Below are 27,966 nucleotides of genomic sequence, written 5' to 3'. Positions count from 1 at the left end.
TGGTGGGGGAACGTTTCTCCTTCTTTGTTCCTCCTTCTACACAACCCTCTCCCCAGACCTGGCATGACCATGGTGCCTGATGCAAACTGGATCAAGGTACCTGTCCATCCTGAAGAAGAAAACACAATTCATGCTGTGATAACGTATAGAAAGGAACTGATTTACAGGTGCTTTTTGAGTCCCTGTGTACATTTGTTTGAAATTCAGGCTGCGCTCTCATGATCCGCTTTGCCCTGAGCTTCCCTGGTGCTATGACACGTGTGTCGTCTTACGGGACTGAGACTTGAGCTTTTAAAGATGATCTGGCATTTAGCTATTTTTAATAGATATTCCTATTCACCTGGAAAGCTTGTGAGATGATGTCCCAGATGTTTTCAATCTGCACTGAAGTGATGGTGCCGCTTGCAGACGCCGCTCAGCACCTTGCAGGACCAGAACCCTAACGGACCTCCTCTCACACACTGAGACAGCGACACTCAACCCCTTTGCCAAGCCAGCACCTGCTGACCAGCCGTCTGTTGAACTTCACAGTAATAATTTTCCCTCCTGCTTATTTCTTGAATGCCTGGGAGATTTCGCTTTACATTTGCTGAGATCAGTTCATTAAAATACTAATTTGGAACTGTAATTATCTGTTGGTGGAAGCAGCAGTGGCGCTGATCCGCTCACCGCTGCAGGAGACTCAGCAGCAATCGGGTCCCTCCCGGCTCCATGCAGGAATCACTGCCTGTGATCCTCAGGATTTTGGGGGGAAATGCTTTAAGAATAACCACAAAGAGTATTTGATATGGTATGGAATACACACTGACACAAAACTGCTGTATCTGTTAGAAATGAACCTGATCTTGCTGAAGTTGCCATTGAGGTTTTGTATGCCTTGTGTATTTTAAATTAAAAATCAATTACGGAACATCCCTTAATATCATCTTAGGAGTTGATCTGTATTTGTACGTGAACTCCGAGACCCTGAGTGACCTCCCTCCGCGCTGAGTACAACACAGCAAAGGCTGATTCTCTATCTCACCACTCACGTGCCATTATTCATTCTTTCACTGCATTATGAGGAAGAGAGTTTTAATAAGTGAGCCAGATTAAATGAAGAAAAGGATGCTTCTGACAAGTTAGGAACAGAGAGAGGCTGTGCATTTCTAGCGGATTTCAAGCTCTGTATTATTACAAGGCGTAAGAGATGATTAACAAAGAAAAATATTACAGTTATCTACCCCCTTTGAGAGTCTAACTAATGAACCTCTAACAGCTGCTGTTGAAAAATCAGTAACACCATCACTATCAATTTCAAGACAAAGCACAGCTGACAGATGTTTGAAGTGATAAATCAGGCTGCACGAGGATTAGAATAACAAGCCCCAAATGGCCTTTAAAAGACAAAGGTGCTGCAGCAAACTATTTTCAGCCACTTTGGATACTGTCAAAAGTTAGATCACTGATACAATTATCTTGCAAAACAGTAATGACCAAAGTAATATGTTATGAAAAATCTAACAATGGCGATACTTGAGCCAAGTTTTTGAAAAGAACAGGTTTTATAGTCATTTGTGCTTTTAATGGCAGAGCTGAGAATGCCATGCTGCCCTGAATATCACTTCTGGGAATGAGTTATGAAAAGTATGCGCTGGGCTGAGGCATAAAATGTACCTGAATTGCATTCTCGTACATTTTAATTAATCCTATTTTAAAGTAAGAAGTTACATTTTAATAGGCAATGAACACCATTATTTAAATAAGTCGTAAGACTTTTGTCTTGCTTCACTGCAGGCTGCATTTCCCAACAACCTGTCACTGAAGTGATGGAGATAACTAAAAGAGCCTGTTCCTGGAAGGCACCGTGTGCTGGCAAACTCGCTGCCTTTAGCAGGTGACAACTGCAGCAAGAGGGGAGCGAGATGAAACAAATTCCAAGTTTCCAAACTGTGCTTCCTGTGGTGACATCTTGGGAAAGCTGTGGAGATGTCCTGGGAAAGCTGTGGTCACCCCAGGTCCCTGGGCAACGCTTGTCTGCTGAAGAACTGGTTAACTGGGGTAGTTCAGTGACTTGGCGATTCCTCCTGAATCCTCCTGCTATTTGAAGAACACATGTGGATGTATCCAAGAATGACTAGAATGGGATGGGCAGGGATGGGGGGAATGACTGGTGATCTCAAGTTCAAAGCTTTCTTCCAGAAAACACCAGCATGATGTTCCTTCCTGGGAATCCTAATTCCCACATGCACTTCTGTTCAGGCAGTGAGACGGGGACAGTCAGACCCAAGTTGCTGCAAACTGCGGGAACATGTCCCTAAGAAAAAGTATTTCTGCTTAAAAGCTTCATGATAGAAACATGTGGGAATTACAAGGGTATGCAGAATTGTTACTGATACCGAGGAAAAAAGTGACCCACCGCTCACCAAGACGTGCTGTGTGTTGTGGGCCAGGCTGCCTGGGGAGGGGCACACAAACAGCATCACAGACTGGTTGGGGTTGAAGGGACCTCTGGAGATCATCCAGTCCAACCCACCTGCTAAAGCAGGTTCACCAGAGCAGATCACACAGGAAGGTGTCCAGGTGGGTTTGAATGTCTCCAGAGAAGGAGACTCCACAGCCTCTCTGGGCAGCCTGGTCCAGGCTCTGGCACCTCAAAGTAAAGAAGTTTCTCCTCATATTCAGATGGAACCTCCTCACTGGGACCAAGGCTGCTCCAGAAGCACAGCAGCGACAAAGCTGGTGAGGGGCCTGGAGCACAAGTCCGATGAGCAGTTGAGGGAACTGGGAGGTTCAGCCTGGAGAACAGGGGCTATGGGGAGACCTTATCACTGTCTATAGCTACCTGAAAGGAGGCTGGAGCATGGAAGGGATTGGTCTCTTCTCCCAAGTAACAAGTGATAGGATGAGAGAAAATGGCCTCAAGTTTCGCCAGGGGAGGTTCAATTGGATATTAGGAAAAAATTCTTCACAGAAAGGCTTGTCAGGCATTGGAACAGGCTGCCCAGGGCAGTGGTGGAGTCACCATCCCTGGAGGGGTTCAAAAGGCATTTAGACAAGGTTCTTATGGACATGGTTTAGTGCTGGAGTAGGTTATGGTTGGACTCGATGATCCTGAGGGTCTCTTCCAACCGAAATGATTCTACAGTTCTAAGCAGAGGCCCTTTGGGAACAGCCTGGCTGGCTGGGCTGAGCGGCCTCCCGGGACAGCACCGGACACGGGCCTGGCTGGGCCGCGCTGGCATGGAGGCCGGGCCGAGCCTCGGCTTCCTCCCCACCACACATGGGAGAACCTGCTTGTCCGGCTTGTCCGGCTTCTCTCCGCCCCGCAGAACGCATGGAAGACCACAGCAGTTTTCTAAATTAAATTAAAATCTTCCTTTTCAAACCACTTAGCATGCGGTAGCACATCGGGGCACTTGGAGATATTTATTGCTGCCTAAACACACGCACACATGCTGCTTTCCTAAATGAATTACTCCCTTAAAGAAGGGAAAATCATTGACTGAAGCTGCCTTATTATTAAGTTTTAAGGTAAAACAATATTAGGCTTTGCCGGCAGCTGCCAGCCAAGCCTGCAGCCACTGTGAGCTGCATCATGGTGTACTAATAGTGACTTCATACTATAAGGTCCTATTGAAATACAGTTTTAATCCCTTTTAATTTATTCAGCCATCTTTTATGTCCCTGAGAAAAGGAAAAATGGAATTCCTTTCAGCATGAATTTGTTTGCACTTTGAAGGTTTGGGGAACAGCTTGAGATAAGTTGATCAAATCTTACCTAAATTAAAAACTTTCTAAAATAGAAACATCTTCCTTAGCATTTTTTTAGCTATTTATCAACACAAAAACTTGTCTTTTTTGATTAGTTTTTAAAACAGACAAACCACAATTAGTTCAATTTGAGCCCAGTGCTATGTACATGAAACATTAATTCCAAAATGCAATGATAGGTTTGAGACACTTTAAAAATGACAAGATCCAAATTTGAAATCCAGTGACCATGTACATTTTAACAGGGTTGGTTAATCATCTGTCCTGAGATAATAAATCCATGATCTGGGTTTAAAAAAGGGAGAAGCGACGAGTTTGCTATCTAGTTCAACTGGAAGAATGTCACACGTGCGTGGCTTGTTTCCTTACAGTAATTTACTGAGATATTTAATATCCGAGATCTTTGTACTTGCACTTTAAGAATGGAAAGCGGATCTGAAGAAGGGCAGGCTCACGTCAAATGAAAACGTTACGTTCTAGCACAATAGGAGTTAACACAAATTGCTGTCATTTGCATTAAAAAATATATCATTTCAAACGTATTTGCTCCACATTTGCCGAATCTGTATCAAACAAAAAGGGAACACATTCAATGCGTTACATCTTCCAGTCCTCCTTTTGCTGTGAATTACTGTGCACATAACCCCAAGGATTAATTCGGTCTCATCCCACGATGCATGTGGTGTATTTCAATTGGCACAGAAAGAATAACATTTTCAGGTTGTATGAAAGAACCGCACTAGCAGGGTGCTTGCGGTGGGTGAAACAAGCACCAAAGGCTGATAAACCACCCGCTTTTAAGGCACACGTGTCTAAAACATACCCTAAAAATGTACAATCCCACAACTAAGATGGTAAGAAGTGTTCTCTTCGGATGTGCACTAGAGGCGTTTTAGAGGGAAGGTTGGATAAAAGCATAACCCTAAAAAGCCTTCCCTGCGCTAGCACCAATAAAGCAAATTGGAATGCAAATATCAGAGGATGCATGGGCTGTAATGGCCAACTGGATCCTAAACCTTTGACTGCAAAACCTCAAATCGCCCGAATATGAGGTCAGTCTAGACAAGCATTCAATGAGAAATCTCTGCTCTCTCAGCTTGTTTGGCTTCACTCACAACAGACATTATCTTTCCCAACAGTTTAGATAGTGTCTACATTATCCACATTTCCCTGTTAACAACCCCTTTGACTCTCCTCTCTGCTCCTGAACTTCACCAAACACAACAACAAAACCAAAGTGTTCCTTTTGTTCTACATTCAAAGTTCTTTGGGGATTTTTCTTCTTCAGTTGACCACAGGCTTGACCTCCCTGGCAGATAATGAGTTTGCTCCCAAAATGGACTGTGCTAATTTAAAATTTACTCTGAAAATAACCACTCTACAGTAATCAGTTCTCACTACTTTTTAAAAAGCAGAACTAACCAGTTCAGAAGAATCCATAATTGCAAACGTGACTTACAGGTCACCACTTAATTCATGCACTGTCTGAAAAGGTTTAATACAAAACAAGGGCTTTTTAATTAAATAGCAAAATTCTGAGTCTGTATAAGAAGCCTAACCACAATTTATGAATGGGTTTGGGACTGAATGTTAGCAAGTGGCATCAGTAATCTCAAAACCCAAACAAATTTGGATTAGGAAGACGAGGTTTCTTAAAGCAGGAGATATGAGATACGAGCTGATAAGCAGAAGGTACAAGAACTGGTGATGTGTAAGTGAAGGCAGGCTTAAAAAGTCATGTATTCCGTCTTGTTTCTAATGTGTGTTTTCACACAGATTGTGGAGATCAAAGAAGGAAACAAATCTAAATGTAACTGCTGCCTAAGCCAAAGTCGGTAATGAGCATATGACAGACAAAAAGGCAACTCTCTTGTAAACGTTTTAAACTGCCTCCTGTGGATACAAAAGGTGGTTCCACAGGGACAGCAAGTAATCTCTTGTATTAAAATTGAATGTGCTGCCCTACTAGATCAATTACAAAGATTTTCTGAAGCCTATAAATATGTATGTGCATGACCGAATCAGTAATAAAGATGTGATTTTATGAATCTGAGTCTCCATGATCAGACCACTAAACTGCATTACATCCAATAACATTACAACTCCTGATATCTATGAAAGTGCCAGCTGGCTGTGATGAACCATTTCAGGACGGGTTGGTTTGTCTGTCTGACCTGCCTGCAGTGCCACAGGGGCTGGGACACGGAACCGTGTACCATGGGTACAAACTTAATCTGGACCAGGCATGACCGCTACGTTAGGCAGTGTATGCATGGTAGCGTGCTACAGATTTTGGTTCAGAAATTTGTAAATAAATCTGGTTTCTCTGTTCGTCTTGGCTGGGGTTAAAGCAGGGAGCCCTCCAGCCCTTGCTTGAGACACAGCAACTTCTTCCATGCACACACCATGCACAGAGGAGAGTAGGACGGCTGGACTTGCAGCGAGAAACAAGGGTTATCATCGCCTCCATTCAGAGAACAAGACTTGGAATGCATTATTTCACTGAACAGAGACTTGGTGTTTCCAAATCATGCTCCAGAAAAGAAAATCTTGGCAGATCTCCTTCCAGTCAGCAAAGGGCAACACCTTATTAGTGTAGATAAGATGTATATGGCTTGTGTTTGACTTTGCTTGGGGCTCAGCTGAATTTCAGCCAAAATTCTGATGGCTGAGTATGTATCAAAATGTCTAAACAATTTTGATGTGCACTTCATTGCTGCTCAGTACTCAGGAGATGTTTTTTCTGGGGTGCCAACCAGTGTGCTTCACTCAGCTGCTCTTCCTCCCTTTGTCTTCATGGTCAGTACCCAGGATAATCGTAGCACGGATCGGAGAGGTCGCTACGCTGCTGGTTTGCTCCTCTCTCTGGTTTCACAGCATGGTTGGGGTTGGAAGGGACCGCTGGAGATCACCTACTCCAACCCAAGATCATCTAGTCCAACTCTTTTGGATGCTGCTTTCCCGGTCTTGTAGCCAGACCGTGATGTTCCCACCACTGCTCCTTTCCTCTCAATGTCCGAGAGCTGCTCCCGCTCAGCTCTGGATTCAGTAATGGGGGCTCAGTCACCAACATCTTCCCTGCTCGTTGTGTCCCCCGGTGCCACCCTACCTGGTGCTGCGTGTTGGGAGCACGTCACCAACACCAGGTTTGCGTTACAGACACCCTGTCTCCTCCTGGACACCCTTCTCCTTCCCTGCTGTCAGCAAACGGGCACTCAAAACCAAAAGAAAGCATTTAATTCGGAATCTAAGTACGAAAAGGTCAGATACAGTCTGATGTTCTGCATTTAGAGACGTACTCAATTTCCTGTACATTTAGTCCAATGCTAAATCTTGCATTTTGCACGACTGTGTGAGGAAAACATTCCCTATCGTAAGTCAGACCCGTGCAGCCATCCACGAGTCACACAAGAAGTAACTGGAAAACACATTGGCTGAAGGTTTAACTTCTCCTGCCTGATAGCTACAGGCTAGACTCGTGCAATTACCTGATATGTGTGATCGTGACAAAAATGAATTATAACACCGGGTAGTCCTGAGAGAATGTGCTCTGTTGCAGGTCAAAAATGGCTAACCGCTGCCTTTGGTTTTAATTATTTATATTACCTGTTAAATTAATGAACCAGATACATGTGGTTTTTGCTGCTCCACCCATGGCTTCAACTGAGCATCTCCTATTTTTTGCTGTGGCTAATATTACAATTAAACCATGGCATACATTCTGGGAATTTATAAAAAAACCTGATTTCCTTCATGCCTCTATTATTTACAGAGCAAACAGAGGGAATCAAATCACACAACCTACAAAAAGGGTGAAAACCAGGGCTTTACTTGCTCCCAGTAGCGAAGAAATGTAGCGTTAAGACTTGAAACCCATTTCCAATTTTCTGTGTTTGTACCACGGTCTCTAAACAGTGCATTATCTCACACGCCAGATGTGCAGCAATATCTAGGTACAACAGGGTACGATAAGTATGGAATTTCAGCCCCATTTCTTCTTTTATGTTTTAAGTCAAATCCTTACTCTCATTTTAATTTAGGTTTTTGTCTTCTATGCTGTGTGCTTTGAGGGGTGGGAGAGAAATGGGGAGTTTGGCGTTCAGTTATAGAAATGGAACAAGAAATCATCTGGGACTTAGAGTCTCTTAAATTAACAACACAAGAGAAATCAACATCCAAACCTCTAATTTTATTTAAATTGCTGTAAAGCTAAAGTATAGAAACAACTTATGCTGATGTGATTAACTCCACTTAAGTGGAATTAGCCCCCAAGACAGCAGTCTCTTGGCTGACACAACAAACTGCATTTGGAACTGAAATGAAGGGGAGAGCTCTTCAAAGTTATTTGAACCATTGTCAAATGCTATTCTGAATATACTATTTGGGCATTAAGTAATTTGAACACATTTCAACAGATAACTGTGTTACTTTTGTGTTGCTGAGAGGTTCAGCAATAATAATATTAATAATAATAAAAAATATTACTGTTCTGTCTCAGCTGAGAGGTGGTAACCTCATAAAGCAGTCAAATGGTGTAAAAAGAGGCTGTTTTTCACATCTAAGTAGTCATTGTGGAAACAGAGGAAATACAAATTTGCACAGGGATGAATACAGAACTTGCATGCAGCATGTTGATTTTCTTGTATGTTAATAGTATTTGGGATTTGGAAGGTGGGAGTTTCAGCTCAAGGGAAAGGAGAGACCCAGTGGGGGAAAATGAGCTTTATTCTTCCAGGCCCAATTTTGCCTCGCTGTCTCCCCAGGAAGGTTCTGTGCCTGCGAGGAGCCATCCAGTGCTCTCTGCATACAAAGCACATTTCTTGCTGGTCTCCGTGTGTTCCAACTGAAGCCTGATGCCCGAACATCAGCCTCGTGCTGATGGTCCTGGGGATGCAAAGGTGGTTTCTGTGGAAGCTGAAAAGGTTCGGTTCCTTGCAGGATCCAAGGGCTGCACCTTTAAACAAGCCGAGCGTGATGCACGGTGCTTCCAGTCATCCACAAATGAATGAGCTAATTGTTATATTTTTTTCCTCTGGTATACTACATAGTCCAATTAAGTCGCTAAGCCAATCATCTTGAAATAAATCAACCATATTGTTATATAATTCTTTTTAATAAACAGAGATATCATTATATGAACTAGGTTCTAAGGGTGCCAGATGCTTCTAATCAGGGAGTCTATTTGTTGCATTGATTTTAAGAAGCAAGCCATTCATGTGTGATAGCTTTTATAATCCAAAATGCTCATTTCATCTGAGTTTAAAGTAGATTCCTGTCCTTCTCATACACAAATGAGAGCACAGAAGAGCTAAATATGGACCTTCCTTAATTGCTCATCACATAATCACATAAAACTCTTGTCCCAAAACACGGAATAAATGTCCTTTTTAACACAATTAATAGGATTGCAATAGAAAAGAGAACCTAAAAACTTCTCTCAGAATATGAATATGAAGAAAAAAAACCAACATATAACCTTCAAAACCAAAGGTTTTGCTGAAGAAATAGCGTGTGCTGGAAGGTCAGCACTCTGTAATGGGACAAGGGGACAGTCGGGGTTCATTGCCAGCAGTGGTGCTCAGTGCAGAGCACGCTGGCAGCATCTCACACACGGGGAAACCTCCTTCCCTCTGTGGAAAAGAAAAATAAGAATCACGTGCTTTAGTTTTGATTAACATTTCAAGGTTACTATGAAAGGAGATGGGGAGTAGAGATGTTCCCTTCAAATGCTTTCAGTGACGTTGGCTCCTTCAGCGGAGAGCAGAATGCGCAAATCTAACCCAGTCATCAGGCACGATTGTTTTTATCTTTCTGTCCTTGGTTTATGCTTTTTTCTCCCATAGAGAAGATTACACAAAACAAAACAAAACAGTGTTTTGGTTGTTTTTTTTTGTTAGCTTCATTGGAGGGTTGGATGAGACGCAGAGAAGTCAAGGTATGCAAAGCAGCTTTAGTTGCCAGATCTCTTCTATCCCACCAGCAAGTGCTTCCTGAAGAAACTCCTACTGAACATTAAGGATCTGCACCCCCCAAAGATGCAGAACATGCAAACATCAGCAAGAAAAAAGAAACTCTGACTACTGAATGGCTTCGGTTCATCCATGCCTACCACTCCCATTTGTTCCTGTTTAATTTGGACCTCACCAAAACAGCGTTTGCTTTATGTTTTTACTTGGACAGCAATGACTGAGAGCTATTTCTCTGGATAAAAGTTGAAGGAAAAACCCCTGTGGTTTCCATTTGGATGCTGGAGGGTTGATGTGTTTTGTTGTCACGTTCTATTTTTAAATGCATGACACTGCACAGGTGTTCAGACTCCAAATCCTTCGCTAAATCTGTCATCTCTCTGCAGCTTGTCACTACCTCGGATAACAAACCGAGGGGAGAATGAAGTTCCCGTATGGTAGAAAACTGCAAGTGCCTGACAATGTTAACCATCATTTCTGTCTGTAGCTGAAAAAATAGCACTACACTTGATACATTTTCCAGGTGTTACAATTGCTCTGAGGTTCATTTGCCTATCTAGTACGTCTCAATTTAATAATTTATCTACAAGCCCTTAATACGTAGGAGAAAACTAGCAGATGATTAAAAATGTAAATTGTTTTTGCAGGAGCAAAAGTTGTTAGTCTGACTTGAAGCATATGCTGGCAGTTCTACCTCTGACCTTCCTAACCATAAAACACCAGTTGAATTCAGAAATACAAGATTTACAAAGAATTGCAAATAATTTTCCTGTGCCTGCCTTAAGCATATATTATTCCAATGTCTTTGGGTATTGCTAAAATATAACACTGCTAAGAATACAAACATCAGTATTCTAAGCAAGTTGGTCTTGAGTCTTTACTCCAAAAACAGGGCTAACCCACACTAATGCTGTGGGTTTTTGCTGAATCTTGTACACTGCTGGTGTAGACCTCAGGGAAAAATATACCATGTTCAAACTATTATAGATATAGGGATAGAGAATGCACATTGCAGCTCCCCCCGAGCATCCTAAGCCACAAGGATCATTTCCAGCGCCCCCACAGCACATTTCTTCTGCCTCTACAAGACCGTTCTCTGCTGCAATTTTGGAAGACCAAACGCAAGACCTGTCATTGCAAGTAAAGCTTAGATCTCCTCAGGAAACTTGAAGTGAACCATCAGGTCCTTCTAGTTTATTTAAAGAAAAAAATGTGAATAGCAACTATTCCTTTGCAGATGGTTATTTAAATTTGGGCTTAACAATCATTTAGCATCCATCACTAAACAGAAACAGCAGTGCCTGTTTCAGTGATACAATATTGAACTCCAAGGGACGAATCTGATTCTTGTACAACTAGGTGCAACTTATTCGAGTCCCCTGAAATCACGGACCTGTTGGAGAGGGGCCAGAGGAGCCACCAAGATGATCCAAGGCTGAAACAGCTCTGCTGAGAGAGCTGGGGCTGTTCAGCCTGGAGAAGAGAAGGCTCTGGGGGGACATTATTGTGGCCTTTCTGTACTTAGGAGGGGCTTATAAGAAAGCTGGGGACAGACTTCTTACAAGGGAATGTTATGACAGGACAAGGGGTGATGGTATAAAACTAAAGGAGGAGAGATTCAGGCTAGACATGGGGAGGAAGGTTTTTTTTTTACACTGAGGGTGGTGAGAGCCTGGCCCAGGTTGGCCAGAGAGGTGGTGGATGAACCATCCCTGGAGACATCCCAGGCCAGGTTGGACGGGGCTCTGAGCAACCTGAGCTGGTGAAGATGTCCCTGCTCATGGCAGGGGTGGCACTGAGGGAGCTGGGAAGGGCCCTTCCAACCCAAACTGTTCTATGATTATATAAGTTTTGATACTATTCCCTACATAATCCTTACTACCAGTCACAGAAGAGAATTTAGCCAGGGATCCCCTGAGAAATCTGAACCCACACGTAGTTCACAGGGCTGGATGGGTGTCACCCAAGTGTGCTGGAAGAGCTGGCTGGTGTTATTATGAGACTGTTCACTGTCGAGTTTGAAAGGTTTTGGAGACTGGGAGAGGTCTCTGATGACCACGGAAAAAAAGTAAATGTAGTGACTGTTTTTCAAAAAAGGCTAAATACAATCTGGGAGATGACGAGCTGCTCGGACTCACTTCAGCCCCTGGGGAAATCATGGAGCAAATCCTCTCTCAAGTCATATCTGGACACATGAAGGGGAAGATGATGACTGGGAACAGCCAGCATAGACTTACCATGGCTTTACTAAATTTACCACGCTTGACTAAACTGTTTGCCAAATAATTATCAAAAGACTAGATCTGGGGATGAGGAGAAAGCAGAGGAACATCACCTACTTCTTGATACAGTTTCCCAAGCATCTCTGTCCCACACTGGGACGTGACCACATTGACAAGCCAACTATTGTTTGGGTGAAAAAGCAGCTGGGTTCATAATCAGGAGGTAGTGAGTGGTTAATGGGTCATACTCTAATGGTAGGTCAAAACCAAACAGTCTCATTTTTCTGTAAGACTATGGACTGAATTCGCAAGGGGATTTTCTAGGCTTAAATTTTCATAATCACTATCGTTACTGAAAAGTTTTGACGTAGTTTGCTGGAAAAAAAACAGTATAAACAAAATAAAACCCACAAAACCTAATCTTCCCAAAGAAGATGATTTAAACAATCTTGTTTGTTTCCAATTTCATTATAAGCTTATTTTTAAAATATCTTGTTGAAAGTTGCTGCAATGGGGTTTGAAGAGTCTGGAGGTGTCACTAAACACGCAGAATTTCCATATTAACGTAACTTCCAATTCAACAGAGACTGATGGATGCTGATTATTTAAGTAAACCTCTTCACCTTTGCGTGTTTTTACCACTCAAGACCCGTATTTATGCCAGCAGAACAACAGCACCGGGAATTTCTTCACCAGGTTCAGCAAGCACCTACCAGAAACGGCAGAGCTGCCGCCTTCCTCCTGCTCTGCCAGTTTAAAAAAGAAATCCTAGCAGCTTTATTTTTTAAACATGCCGGCTCCAAGTTGATTAACTCAATAATAGGTTTTGAATGGTAGCATATATAGGGACTTAGCAAGCTTTTTCCTTGTCTCAAACAGACACATTCCTTGAAATAAAGTCATATTTGCATTGTGTGGTAGACTTAAAGGACAACTTTCATCTGCTGACTTCCCAGGACATGGTCCTATATATATATATATATATATATTATATACACACACACACTAAACATGTCAGAGGATGATTGCTTGGTAATATAGCTAGACACAGACTGTGTCATATTTGAGATGTGTGGAAGACAGTGCACTTCTTCAATAGATGGTTAGGATGAATGCTCCAAAGCATTTTGAAGAAAACATAACTATTTTGTCTGATGGACTTAAAAATACCCCAGTGCAGACATCTGACTGGCACTGTGGGAAAGAAGAATTTATCTTAAGTTATCTTTTGATAATCATATTTATATTTCACAAAGATTAAAAAAAAGATTCATTGTGATCTACTGACTAAATCATCCTACACATGGCTGTAGAATTGCAGCCCCTGTCACTTCGAGGACTGACACACCACAGGGAGAGCTCAACCAGTTGGTCCCAGAATTGAGACCACAATCAGAAAATGAGCAACCAGACTAGAAAAACAGACACATTTATGTACTTTTATGAGCTACATCAGTCAGCAGTACTTATTTATACCGTCTTACAGAACACTGGTAAATGCATAGAATATTAGTGTACTTTTACAGTAGTGTAATTTATAAAAGGGAAAAAAGAAAAGGAAAAGCTCTGATGCATCTACTATTAAATCTTTGCTGAGGGGGATGAAACTGTTAAAACGCTCATCTTGCAAACACTACTTAAAATTGACAAAGTACAACCTAGGAAGGTTATTCTGTATCTTATCTTCCAGGGTCAATAACTCTATACTTGGAGCCTCCCCTGAACCTATTTCTGTTTCCACACGGTCTTTATTTCAGATAGGCACACACTGTGATGTTCCTAACCAAACTGATGAATTTCTCCCACATATTTATTGTTCTTATTTCTGACTGCTGCAAGAAAAACTAGCATCTTGTCTAGCTCTTCATGGAAAGTTTATCTATTAAAGATGATGACTTGTATGAGAAACAGGTGGTGGTTCCAGGTAAAAAGACTATTTTACAGACTACTCCAAACATATTTCTTTCAGGAACAGGAAATCTGGAGCAATATGATGTTTACAGCAACAGAGCATCTGATGCTTCTTTACAGCATCTTTCAACAGAAGCTTTTCTTACCCATTGACAGTTACAGAGCTTCTCACTGCTCGCAAAGAAACGTGTCCCTCGGGAATTCGTGGGATATTTCTTTAATCAGAAATTAGAGACTGAGCAAAATATGTAGGCATACAATCTGTTTATGTGTAATTCCTGCTGTTATGTCTCTTGTCAGCCACCGCTGTCTTTACTCAGAGCACTGATGTGTGCCCAGTCCCATACGCAAAGCATAAGGCGCCCTTGAAGAGCTTGCAGCAGAAGTTATAAATCCAGGAGACTGGAAATGTTTCTGGTACAAACAGGAATGTTCTCCTTGAGCTCTTAGCTGATCAAAACCACGTCAATGTACTCATCCTACCTTCTGGTGTTGTGTTTGTTAACTAGTGCATAGTGCTAGTTTAGTCACATAGTTCACATCTTCAGAACGCACACACAGCATGCAGCGTCCCATCCTCACGGGCCGACTGCTGATGTCCAGAAGAAAACAAGCACACAGCTGCCTATATAGTGTGTCCAGAGATGGATAAAAAAATTCAGTAGTGAACACATTGCTGTTTGGGGTAGAAAAAATATTCCAAGAGAATTATCCAGAATACAAAGCCTTCCTCCTGAACCCTGCCCATTTTCTTCATCTGCAAAATTGCTAAATTCTCCGAGAGTCCTATATGTTTAGATGGTATCTTTTGACCCTAACAAGTTACAGTTAACGTCTATTAAGATATTCTGTGAAAATCAACAGGAAAGAGGGAAAGAGAAGAGATAGAAGTCAGTCCAAACACGCGCGATCAGCAGAAAAGATCAATAAAGAGGCAAAACTTGCTGTGACTCACAGTGCTAACATCGTAGGTTTTTGAGGAAAGGGTCCCCAGGAACCAGCAAATAATGCAGCTGAAAGCAAAGTGTCTCACAAGTGATAAAAGAGAAGATAGCTAAGCATAACAGGAAGGAATTAGCAAAGCTTTGTGTATAGTATTAGAAAAGAATTTACTAAACAATATGATACCGTCAGCTGTGAAGCTTCCTAGGGAGTATCATGGGACCTTCTGAAAAAATCTAGCGAAGAATACCAGGATGTGTTGGGCGTGAGCATCCTACACAACAGCAAGATGTTGGGTCGCTTGTTCTGGTATCCAGCTGCTGAGTTCAACAACAAAAGAGCGGGGAGAGCTTGTGAGACAGCAAGTACAGGTTTACCACAGGTTCATAACGGATGCCCGGGTCCTAAATCTAATATAACCCCCCTGTAAATTGCATGACCCAAGCCATCCCTGTGTTTTAAGAATGCAAATTCCCTTGAGTTTGTTTTGCAGCAAGTTTTGCTGAGCACATGAGCTTCGAATCCATGTATGGGCTGTCTTGGGATACAAATCTAAGCATCTCTTCCCTGAAGGATCCAATCTAGGAGGTGGTTTTCACACACCTGTGACTCAGCTTATAGAAAGAAGAAAAGAATTCTTTTAATTTTTAGTTGTTTTTTGTTTGTTTTAAAAATCTAACGTCTCCTTGCAGGAGCAAGTACATCTTCTGCTAGGTGTGAGAGGAAAGCCACTTCCCTGTTCCCATTGAATTTGAACACACATACCCCACCACCAAAAAATGAACAAATTTGTACTTATTCTCCCTCTTCTCTAAAGGTAGACCCAAGCAGCTCAGTCCCTTTGAGGGCAGGGACTGAGCACCCTCCTGTAGATACTGTCTACCTTGACAAACATGATACTGCCTTGAGAGATGCAGGCTCGCTTTCCCTTCTGCTGCCTGAATTAGGGGATACATGCAGACATTTGCACCGTCAGAATGGAGATATTATCTCCAACTTATTCATTAGGCACTAAAAGTTGTTTTACCTTTGGCTGACCAGCTTCCCTTAAAAAGCCTGTTAGTCTAAGTGAAAGGACCAGAGGAAGGCTCTGAACTTTCCAAAAGGGATGTATTGGAGGTTACTGATTGTTTCTTCTGGAGACCTTGTGCGGTATCTCCCTTCCTTCTGCACGGGGAGCTTGCTGAGTCCCCTTCTCAGGCACCATATGCAAACTGCAGGTGTTCAATTCAAAGCTGTGACAGAGATAACTCCCGTGCTGTCTTTTGATGACTATGAATTCTCCAGAAATAAAGTTCCTGATCACATTTAGTTAAGATGTTATTCTCAAAGTGAAGGAATGAGGGTGGTGGTGGTGGGGAAACACAACAAAACCAAAACCCCACACATTTGCTTGTGTACTTTTCTTGCCCCGCTAAAATTGATCACTACTTCTTTTCCATTGAGTATTTTGAAGAGGTGCCTGAACCAAATTAATGATACAGTAGCCACATTTTCTTTACAGCCAAGGGAAGATTAAAATGTCTTCTACATCCTCGACATGTCTATACAGTAACAACCAAAACCCTGAAACGTGGCCACCCCAGGAAATCCTGGTGAACTTCAGACTGGGATGCAGGTGTGGTTTGGCTTTCAGGCTCATTTCTGTTTGAAATATTGGTCTAGCCCATTTTCTAAGAAAAAATCAAGCTTCCTATGATGCTGCCGCCCATCAACCCCACACAAATAACTGCTCAGCCATTCCGTGCACTTCAATCGCATCTGACAGAACTGAGGATCTCATAATCAGGTTTCTATTAAATAATTGTAGTGGGTAAGGCAAAAATTTGGGCACAGGGCACATATGCATAGTAGAGCGGGCTTTATTGATACGTGCTTACAGTCCGGTTTATCTCAATATTCCCTGAATGCACAGCAGGAGATGAATATCACTGGCATGGGACAAGTCAGGTAAGGGACTACTGGTTTGTGTTATCAGGACTACGGTTTTAGTATCTAAATAGAACATCAAGTTGAATCTTCCTCACAGTTACCAGCTTTAGTGACATCAATTAAAAATAAACCTAGTAGTTAAACTGAACTGGACAAGACAATTCAATCCATCAAAACCCAACAAAGACACAATACCTATTATATTCCTATTTTTCACTATATTATTCTTGTTATTCCACCAAAAAATATAACTGTACTGTTCACTGAAATAATATTGCAAACTCACTAGAGGCAAATTCCTGCAGAATGTTCTTCTTAGTCATCATAAATACAAAGTCAGCTATTTTTAATTCATTTCTTCCCCCATTGTTCAACACCAAGTATTAAAAACAGTGACACTGAACCCTCAGTCTAAGCAAGCAGAGTAACAGATCCCATTCAATACCCACAAAAATGTTTTGTCAAATACAATGTGGAGTTTAAATTCCCTAGTCACAGCAGTGTTAGGCTGTCCACTGCTGATAATACACAGGTTGTGCCTATATGAATAAAAGGATTAGGGGGTGAATACCATAAAATGGATCTGAGTATGACGTATGTCATGTTTCTTCATTCTTACATTTAGAGGCATTTCATTTCTTTTAAATCAAATAGGTCTTAACAATGAATTTATTCTCCTGTCAGACACTCAGCTACCTTGGTATAATTTTAAGCTAGCTCCAGTTAGGTGCCAGGAACTGGATACTGAGGTTTAGTGAGAAGAAAAACAAGAAGAGGCTTGAAGAACAAGATGGATGATGATAGCTCTCCCAGTTTTTAAGAACTTGAAGGAAAAACATCATCCATTACTTCACCAGAACTGCTGTACAGAGAAAAACATTAAATCTGGGATTTTGGGTTCTAAAGGGAAGAGAAAAGGCAAAGAAACTGAAAACCTTCCGTGCCCTCAGAATGCAGATGTGGTGGAAATGGAGTTTCTTGTATCTCCTGGTCTTGATCTAAATTTTACACCCCAGACCTCACTGCCACAGCAAGACCTTGACAGGGAGAGGGTGACAGAAGGGAAAAATAAGCTTCCTAGAGAAATAGCGCAGCCTAAAGAACCTGCAGTTCTTGCTTCTTAAAAAAAAGTAGTATGATAGCCCCCAAACCACGTTCCAGCCTATTGCTTTAGTAGTGGATATCCACTCAGATTTCACCTTGTAACAACCGAGTTAAAACGGGACAATTTTAAATGGAAACGCTCTACAACTACGTTACACAACCTAGGACTCAAAGCCAATAAAGTCTTGGGATTGATCCACTACCAGAGAGTTTGGACAGACAAAGGGCAAACTAATGACCACTAATAGATTCTGGAAAGGTGGCTCTAGATATTTAATTTGTTTCATGTACAGATACAGTAAGTTTTGCTTTAAAAGGCAAAGTCGAAGTATGTTTTTCTACTGAGCAGTAGAAAGGAAGACAGTCTTTCTACCTGACCCTGGCTACCACACTTTGGATCTGACGGAAAAGTGAGGGAGCCGCTGCTTCTGCCAGAGGATTTGAGAATTCTCTGTGTGGAAAAATAACCTTGGGAGGATGAAGAAGGGAAGGAGGGAGAACAAGAGGTGACAAAGCAGGGAGCTCGCAGCTTGCCAAAAGCCTTTGGAGGGCCAGAGACAAGCCATGGAAACACAGAGAAGAGCGGTAGATTGGTCATTCCAAACAGAAGACCCTGCTGTTCAATTGAAAATTAACTCAAAAATGGATGTTTCCAATACTGTAAAACTAACTTGATGACTATACACAGGATAAAGCCAAGTCTGGCATAAAACTGCAGCTGTATCACAGGGTTTGTCCCAACCCAACAAGTAGTCCAGCAACAGTCTTTTCCCTGCCTTCAATGGCCACAGAACTGAAATCAGCCAGTGGACAAAACTTCATCTGTTAAGCAAGGTGCAATTTCGTTAGTGATCGTCACATATAAGTGTTCAATCATCTAATTTGAAGTGGTCCAGGCTAAAACACCCGATCACTCTTCAGTGGTACCACAGTGAGAGGTAACATTATCTGCTACGAATCGCTCCACAAAGCTGATTAGCATTTTGTTAGTTTAATGAGTGGAAAACAAGACAGGTTTTACCCTTCTCCCTGGCACACTGCTTGTTCAAGAAACCAAAGAACCGCTCTTCGTTCCTTCCTCGCCCCACATTCTGTCACTACAAAAATGTCCCATCACCAACCTATCAAGTCAAGATTCAGCAGCTTTTTTTCCAGTTGCTGTGTGCTTTAATAGTTTTTAAGATTGAAGTTTCATCTTTAACTTATTTAAGGTATGTTTCTGAATGTCTTAGAGGATTTTTTTAATTTGCTTTTAAATTGAGGAGGTTGTGAACTAAATGTGTATTTTAAGAATCCATAACAGAACAAAGCACAAGAGGAGGATTGTTTTAATTACCTCCAAATTAAACATTAAAATCTGTGAAATATGGAGCCGAGTTTCTCACATGCAATACTAACCTTCATGACAAATGAGAATACATGGCTACATGGCCTACAACCAGCAGCTGTACAGTTGTTTCCCCTGTATTTAAATCTGCATTTGTTGATTATATATTTAGGTTTAAACCTTGTTGCTTTGGTCTCAGCAAGACTTAGGGTCGAACCCCATGAACCAAGAAGTACAGCAGAGTTTGCATGTGCTCATGTTGACCACAGCCTCGTAGAATCACAAAATCATAATGCGACCTCTGCCTCACAGTATATGAAATAAATATAATTATACTTTGTTCTGAAATTATATAAAAATATATTATAAATATATTCAGGGTTTTTTTCCCATGTTTTATGTTTTCCTCCTCAAAGTGCTACTTAAGGGTAGGGCTAAAGCTCCTTCTTTATGTCATTCGCATATTCTATTTAGTACAAACCCTGAATTTACTCAGTTTCCAAATACACGGCTCTAAGATGACTATAACCCACATACAGTTTATTGTACTTTAAATACAAAAAAATACAAAAAAATACCAAACTATCGTGTTATTGTACTAAAAATGTAGATATATCAGAATTTTATTTGAGGAAAGCATGTGGTACAGCACTAATCCAACTTGGAAAAACACATACAGCATCACCTTAGTAGTCATGGGTTAAAAATCCTAAGTCATAAGTCACATCAGTTAACACCAATTAATGTACCCTGAGGCTCTATTTTGTTACACTGACACAGCGCTTGTTTCCTCAGTTACACAAAATAATGATGGCATGTACGTAATACATATTGACCATAAAGGACCATGAAGTCCAACTACAAAGCTACTGTTATGTACCTATCCCTGTTCTACAAACTCTAACATTTCTTCTTCTAAGAACCACTCAACTGGTTGGAGTAAGGAGAAAATTCAACTTGGGAATACTTTGTTACCGTCAGTCTGTCTGTCCCTCTCCTGCAGGAACTGCTCAGGCTCACTCCATCTGCCTATGAAACTGGTTTGTTTCCATCATCTTCTTCTCCTTCATATTCACCTCTTACTCCCTCAGCCAAGTCCCAGCACTTTGTTTTGTCAGCTCAGGCACAGCTGGCTCCTTCTCCATTAAAACCATAAACAGCCATTATACCTACATAATAACAGAAAAAAATATAGAAATATCTCTATGCACAGTATTGTATTTTCCTAGGTAATGGGTACAATAAGAAGAAATTAAAGTTGTGTTTATCCTGGTGGATTCATAGTATCAGAAATACCTGGTCATCAGCAAAATCAAGTATTATAAAGTCATGAAATTCTTGACTTACCATGAACATAAACCAAACGTGCTAGATCTGGAAAAGCAGAATTAGGGCATTCAAAGTAACCTCAACTCTGCACTGTAATGACACAATAACCATAACTGGTCCCAATGCACATAAAAACTGATTTTAGAGACATTAGATTCCTAGTTTTATTTTTTATTTCTCCCTATTCTTTCATTTTCACTTCCCTGCTAATAATAGCGTCTATTACTACCAATCGTTTGGAACAAAGACAAAAGCCATCTCAAGAACTATAGCTCTTAATGTTCTTTAATTCTACATTAAATTACAGTCAAGTCGTTCACATTCTGTATTTACAGTAAGCGCTGCCATGGCAGGGAGAGCAGAGCATCATACCAGCACTGGAATCTCTGCTGCGAGGACAAAACTACTTAGTCTTAATTGTGGGCCCATCTTCATAGCCCTTTATTCCCTCTCCATTCTTAATTAGCCTAGTGTTGGAAGCAGAACCTACTACCAGCTCCACCTACTATTTTCTTCAACTCTGATTCTTTAACGACCCAAACTATATAAACTACAACTATGAACATGGTGGGAAACTGAGAGAATGAAACCAGAATGGGAACACTGAATGGGGTCGGGGAAATACACAAAAGCATATTTAAGATTTGAAGCGAAACGCCAAAGCTGCCCTAAAATAGGACATCTGGAAATCAAGTCCAGGATGAACTTATCATAGTCACATGAATGGGAACTTTCACTTTGCTCTTTTCCAGTTCTGCAAGATTTGATCCAGTAAAAATTTCAAGGCCGGTATTTTTGCTTTATAGTGGGTATAGCCAAGGGGTGGATTTAAGAGGTGGGCAAAAATCAGGACTAGAAGACAGACTAACAGAGCAAATGCACTGTTCTGTGAAGTACACTTGCTTTTGAAAAGTCACTTTATCACAGTGATTTTGTAACGAAGGCAAAAACTATTCCTTTTTCCTCACTGCATTTGGTTTTGATACATGGACAAGCGTGCGTGAAAGACTGAAAGCAACAGTCTTCCCTGCGTAGCAGAAGAGACTAAAATACAACTCACACTTATGGAATTACACCTTTTGTCTTAAACCATTCAGCATAAACTAGCACTGATCTTTCCTTAGTGCAGAAATGCCCGAGAATTACCACATCTTATTTAATAGTCAAGCCAAATACAAGTTAACCCCTCACCCACAGATCACGGTAAGGGTTACTGCCCAGTGCTCCCTTCCCACCCCACGTCAAGCAGCTCTTGCTTCTGTATGTTTTTCTTTGTGAACTGTTGATTAAGGGTAAAATTTTCAACAGTATCTGAGGAATTCTGCACACCTAGAGCACAGTTGTACCTCTCTGAGTCTCGATGCCCTGAAAATCCAGAGCAGTGAGTGATTTCTATGGTGGCTTCCTTTCCACCCATAGTGCTCAAGCTCCCTTCTTGCAGAAACCAAGGGAGCAAAACAGAAAGGTGGGACCATCAGCACATCCCAATTTGGTGTTTGGGCTCCACCAATCTTTCTGTTCACTTCCCTGCCCGCTACATTGCGCTACCAGTAATAAGAAGTACTTACAGCACATCTCTGATGTGTATGGTAAAGCACTTTGAGATACAGAAAAATACTTTCAACATTATAGATGGAAAGGTTGAGACTTGGATTTTACATGCCCTGTATGCAAGGGAAGCCTGGGGTGTCTCGCGGTCTGTTGGACATCAAACAGACTCACTGTAGAGGTTTAAAATGGGATCTCTAACCTTTCCTTGCCCCAGTCAACCTACAAACAAACTGAAAAATATCAGTCACCAATTCCACAGAACTAGGTCAAAAGACGTGACGTCAGGACAAGCTGGGTTTAGTGTTGCATGTTAACCTCCTATGTAAACTAAACCTAGCCCCATCCACTTTAAGCCACAACTCCTCATTCAGTATAATAAACTCTCAAACTGCTGAAACCAGCATTTGTTGAGCTGTCTTCAACTTCCAGCAGCCCGCATTCCTTGGGTTGCTTCTGTTATTACACAAGAATGAGACGGAGGCTTACAATGCCTACAGCATCAAGAAAAATAACAAAATATACTAAAATAAATGAGATGTTGGGCCCAGTATATTTCAGGAGAAAGATCTCCCTGAAATTAAGAGGGATGGAATTACACCTATGCACTTCCAGATGACCTCAGGGAAGCGTTTACCTTTCTGAAACGGAGCTGAGAGTTTTGCACGGTGCTTATTGCTCATTCTCCCTGCAAGGGCACGTTACATAGACCACGTTTGCAGGGCTAGCGAGACAAAATTAAAGTAGCCAGGAGGAACATACCTCTGTGTTTCTATGCCCTACATGGTGTACATATTTTAAATGGAAATGCATCTTTATCTCAGTTTTCAAGCTATTTCTGCATATGAAGTAATATCTTGTACTACAGTAAGTTATAAATGTTCTTCTCAGCTCAAGTTGTTAAACTCAATTTTAAAAAAAACTCTGTAAAAAATTTGGCTTAATTGTCTGACAAATTGGTTTTCATTATGGGTAAAAATCTCAGTCCTTGAAAAGTCCAAGACAAACATAATCTGTCATTGTATTTCCCTCATACCAAATGCTATACTTCAATCTTGAAGGAGAAAAAAAAAAAATCTTAAAATAATGTACTTTGTCTTTTTTCTAATTATTTCTCATCTATACAAACACTACTGGGAAAAATTAATTGCTTTTAAGGCTTTGTAAAATAATTGATTCCTAGGTTTATAACATGGTGACAACTCTGATAGTGTTATGAGACAGTTTCTTGATAGGAATTCTGATGGAACTTTAACTATAGGCACTAGAAAATGCTGCTGTAATCCTTCATTAATTTCAGACTGCAAAGATGTAGGAATAAACAAATAATTAAGGTGCCCCATTACCCCACAGAAGCACACGTCCTGTCTGTGACTGTACCTTGCCAAGATAAAAGGAAAGTGGTGGCTGCACACATTGTCTACAGCTAAAGCAAACCCTGCTTCTTGATTCAAAACCTGTATACAGCCCCTTTTTTTTCCTCCTTTTTCTTTCTTGAGGGAAAGGATGAAATCTCACACATTTTGAAGACCCCACATAAGCCATTTTAAACAATGTTGTGAAAAATGACATTTTAAAGGTGCTAATTAATAATGTGAAAAGAAAACGCTGGTTACTGACAACAATTTTTTTTAAAGAAGATTTCTTTAAAATTACTAATAATATTCCCAAGGAAGTAGCAGAAGCCCCCTCCCTTTAACGCACTTAAAACTAACTTAACAAAACACTAGAAGGCACAATATAAACCATATAACCCTAACACTTCAGTCTTTTCAATCCCCAGCATATAACCTCCGTTATTTATGAAGAGTCAACTAACAGGGCATTCAGCAATTATGTGCCAATTGAAAGAGCTTACTGAAAATTAATAGTAAAGCAATAGTACCTGCTAATATAACATAATACAACCATTTCTGGTCTTCTTATCAATAACAGCCCAGACATGTACTGACTGTGCATTGCAACTGATTGTTTCGATCTCTATGGACAACATAAAGTAAACCTGAGTTTTAAAATAAATGCATTTATACAGAAGCAAGTTGGTACCTTCGACTGACTCAACAGCAGGCTTCCTTGCTGTTTAATACACCCCAACATGCAAAGCAGTTTAAGAACATTGTACATACTCATACTGCATGCATACTGGTACACCATCTCTTAATCCAAATAATAATCCAAGAATACGCTACAAAAACACATCCATACTGTATTAAGGAAGTACTAAACATGAGCTTCTGATTGAACAATATTAGCTACAGCAAACAAACAATCACCTAACACCGCTTTCAGAAATCCAGCGAGATTGTCTGCCATGATCTTTAGCATCTCCTCAAATTTGTGAAGTTCTACGCATTTTTTTTACCCTACATTTGTGTATCTTTAAAAAGTAGGTAAGTACATACCACACTCAGGTATCTGAAAGCCAAGCAAGCTTTTTAAGTTTAAAAAGTACTTCTACATTCACTAAAATGCAGTGCCAAAATATTTTGCATTCTAATGTCCCTGATTTCATAAAAAATTAAGATTGCACCATCAGGAAGGTTACTAGAATGCTGCTGAATCGCAGCACTGAAACCCAGATTTTTTTCTTTCTTGGCTGCAATGATGAGCCTTTAGTGTTGTACTATTATTAACCAAGTTGATCTTCGCTTTAAAAAGTAATTTTTTTAAAAAGACAAGAATTAGTATCACCAACGTCTGCCTGCTAAAACTGCTAGTTAGATTCCAGAAAGGCATCAGGCACTCCAATACTGTCCAGAGAACAAAGAATAGCACAGAGACTTTTATTCAGTCCATTACCACTGGCATCAAATATTTCCAAACTCAATTGATAAGCAGCTGAAAATTTAATCGGATGTTAACCATAAGTTCTGGCAGTAGTATGCCAAAATGTATTTACACAACTTTTTAGTAATAGATCAGCATTAAAAGGTATGCCTAAAATGCTCAAACAATAACTCACACATTCTCATTTTGCTTTATTATTCAAGCTGATGTATGTAAGCTATGAAACTAATTGACTCCAAAACTTTTCTGGTTTGTATATAAAGAATGCAGAAAAGAAAAAGAACACTCCTGGGTGAGCTGAGTGGCACATCCTCCTGAAAACCTGCACTGACTACACATTATTTTCATTTGATTCAAGACAGCAGCTTCACTTCTGTACCCAACCTTCACTCCAAGCATGTAAGACCACAGCAAGCAACTTCCCCACATCATCCAGGAAACAATGTGTGACAAACACAATCCCTGTTGATACAAGTTTCAATCAATCCCTTTGATATCTGTTTAAAAAAAAAATAATATATATATATATATATAAGGGAGGGTGTGAGTGAGAGAGAGGTTGTAGGTATGAAGAAGGAGCGTTTTTATTTAGTACCCTTCTGCTCAGCAACTTTGTAATCCATTTACTGCTCTCCTTTCCCATTGCTCACCCCTGTTTAGCTGGGAACTGGGCTGCAAGGATGTGAAGAATGTAAACAGCCTTTTCTTGTCCAAAAGGATAGGAGTGTGAAAGAAATGTGTGCCTTATCGCAGGACTGCAGCTCGCTACTTCATTCCTATGATAAAGTGCTGGAGCAAAAAACATTACACGACAAGCACAATCCAAAACCGGATTAGAATTTGACATAAGCTTCCTCAAAAACTAATCAATCAACTCACGCTGTAATATTAGACTCCAGTTCTTAAGGAGGGTGTTTAATCCCTTCAGGGTTTATTACACACTCCCCATTGACTGCAGTGACAAACTTTCAGCTAAAAGGCAGCTGGCGAAGGGAGGCATAACTTTTGCAGCATGAATTATGGAAGTAAAATACAAAACAAAACACCCTCCTTAAACAATTTCAAAACAGCATTTTACTAACACTTTTTAAAGTGAAGACCGCCTAACTTGTTTGCAAATACAAGTTTTCTCTTTTTAACCTATTGCAACGAGGATTTAGATCATTTGTTTTCTAGCATTAATGCCCCTCAAACAGGATAATTCGCTGGTTTGGAGACAAGTTCTGCTCTCCGCCTGTCTCCAAGCGCTTTGCTTCCCCCTTGCACAGGTTTGAGCTCCGCATTTCACCTTCTCACGTCAGCCCCCAATTCCCCCACGTCGTGCAGCACCTAATCCAGGCGTGTGCGGCAGTTCATAATACTAATTACACCAAAACCCTTCGCCTGCGCTGCAGAACGGCGGCACTAACGGGGGAGCTCGCAAAGCGCAGGTGACTCTGCCCACACAACCCGCCGTGTCCCGCACACGGAAAGAGGCACTTGAGGACAGCAAGAAAACCTCGTCGGGAACGGGCAGTTCGGGGTGTCGTCCTCACAAACACACCCGCCCGCCGTGCCGGGGCAGCCCCGGTTCTCCGGGGCCGCTCTTTGCTCGGGCACCGAGAGCCTCGCGGTTCCGAACGAGCCCGCCAAGCAGCAAACGCGCGGAAAAGCACACTTAGAAAAAAAAAAAATCAAACCCGAAATAAGAGTAGGTGTGGGGCTGTGGGAGGCTGCTCGGAGCCAGCCGCGCCTTTGCCACCGGAGGACACCGCGCATCCCCGGCGGGAAAAGGTGCCTGTTCCTCCTGAAGTCTTGCGGTGGGGGAGCAGAGGGACGCGGGGAAGGAGACTTACGAGCTGGAGGACGCCCTGAACCACGATGAGGGGCAGGGGCTGCAGGTGCACCATCCTGGCTGCCGGTCTAGGAGGCGACTCCCCTCGCACGGGTCTCGCACATCTCCGCTCCGGGGAGGAGGTGTGGGGAGGGGGGGGCGGGCAGGACTGAGCGCAGGGACACACCGCCCCGCTTGTCCCCCCTCACGGGGCGCTGCCAGGCAGCGGAGAGACCCCGGCACCGCCGCACCGCTCGGCTCCGCGGGCGGCCATGGCGGGCGGGAGGCGGGAAGAAGGAGGAAAAGGCGGTGGCGGCGCTGCCGGGCCGGGCGGTCGCGGCTCCCCCCGCGGGGCAGAGAGGGGGGGGTCCCCTCACAACCCGTCCCGAGAGCCGGAGCCCGCCGCCCCGCTGCCTGCCATGGTGCTACCGGGGCGGAGGAGCCGTCCGGCCGGGCTAAAGTTGAGGAGAAGCCGTTGAGGGGGGTGGAGGGGGAGGCGGTGCGAAGCCGCCGGGCGCTGAGGAGACCCCGCTGCCCCAGGCGGGGCAGCCCTGCCCTGCCCTTCCCTTCCCGGCGAGTTTAAAGCCTCGGCGGCGCCTCCTCCGCCCGCAGCCACCTCTTGCTCTCCTGCCCGGAGGGGAGCGGCGGCTCTCGGGGCCAGAGCGTGGGGAAGCGACCCCGGGGTTCCTTTCCCTCAGGGAGTCTCCGCAATCCGGCCCCGTCATGGCCGCCAGTTCTGCTGTGTGAAAGACAGGTGAAGGGATTTGGCTTAATGTTCCCCCCCAGTCCCATTTCTGTAGGAAACCCCCTGTCGCAGCTCCGTGTCTCTCGGGTAGATCTGCCACCCGCACACGGGTGGGAAGCCGTGGTCCTTGTGGGGAAACTCAACGTGTTTCTCCTCCCCGGCTGTGAGTGGATACGGTGGGACAGCCCGGCCCTGGCTGGGCCTCCGGCCTGCCCTGGGGACACCACGGGGCTGCCAGCTGGGGACAGTGTCCCCTCGAATGGCTGTGGGGACAGCGTCAGGTTCCAGTGGGCTCCTTGTGTGGGACTGGAGCTGGGCAGGTGCTGTGGGCACCATGGGGTGAGCAGAACCTGGGGTGATGGTGCTTGAGTGTGCTGGGAACCCACAGGGCTGGAGAATCTGTCTCTAAAGAATTCTGACGTTATATCAGTTTAATAACGTAAATTAATGAATATGCTCCAGACCCGTTTTTAAGATCAGCATGAGACTTTTGTTCCTGCGTTTCCAAGCTGCAGGATTGACAACCTTGTAACGCTGTGACCTTGAAAGGGGAAATAAAGTTGTGAGCACCAGAGCCAGGGTTAGAG

The 27,966-nt window shown here is 42.4% G+C and overlaps 1 protein-coding gene across 2 annotated transcripts in view; it reads right to left on the bottom strand.

Annotated features, from left to right (window-relative positions):
• Positions 1-27,109, bottom strand: part of NXPH2 (neurexophilin 2) — a 38,068-nt gene extending 10,959 nt beyond the window's left edge. For both annotated transcript variants that reach the window (XM_071810738.1, XM_065840995.2), the window contains exon 1: positions 26,657-27,109. Coding sequence is in view for 1 of the 2 variants with exons in the window: in XM_065840995.2 (XP_065697067.1) it covers positions 26,657-26,710 (54 nt within the window). In the remaining variant the exon portion in view is untranslated. The remainder of the gene's footprint in view (positions 1-26,656) is intronic.
• Between the last annotated feature and the right edge of the window lie 857 nt (positions 27,110-27,966).

Source organism: Patagioenas fasciata, chromosome 7 (assembly GCF_037038585.1).
Source record: "Patagioenas fasciata isolate bPatFas1 chromosome 7, bPatFas1.hap1, whole genome shotgun sequence".
Taxonomy (NCBI): Eukaryota; Metazoa; Chordata; class Aves; order Columbiformes; family Columbidae; genus Patagioenas; species Patagioenas fasciata.
Note: the sequence above shows the minus strand (reverse complement) of the source record. Positions and strands in the feature narration are given on the sequence as shown.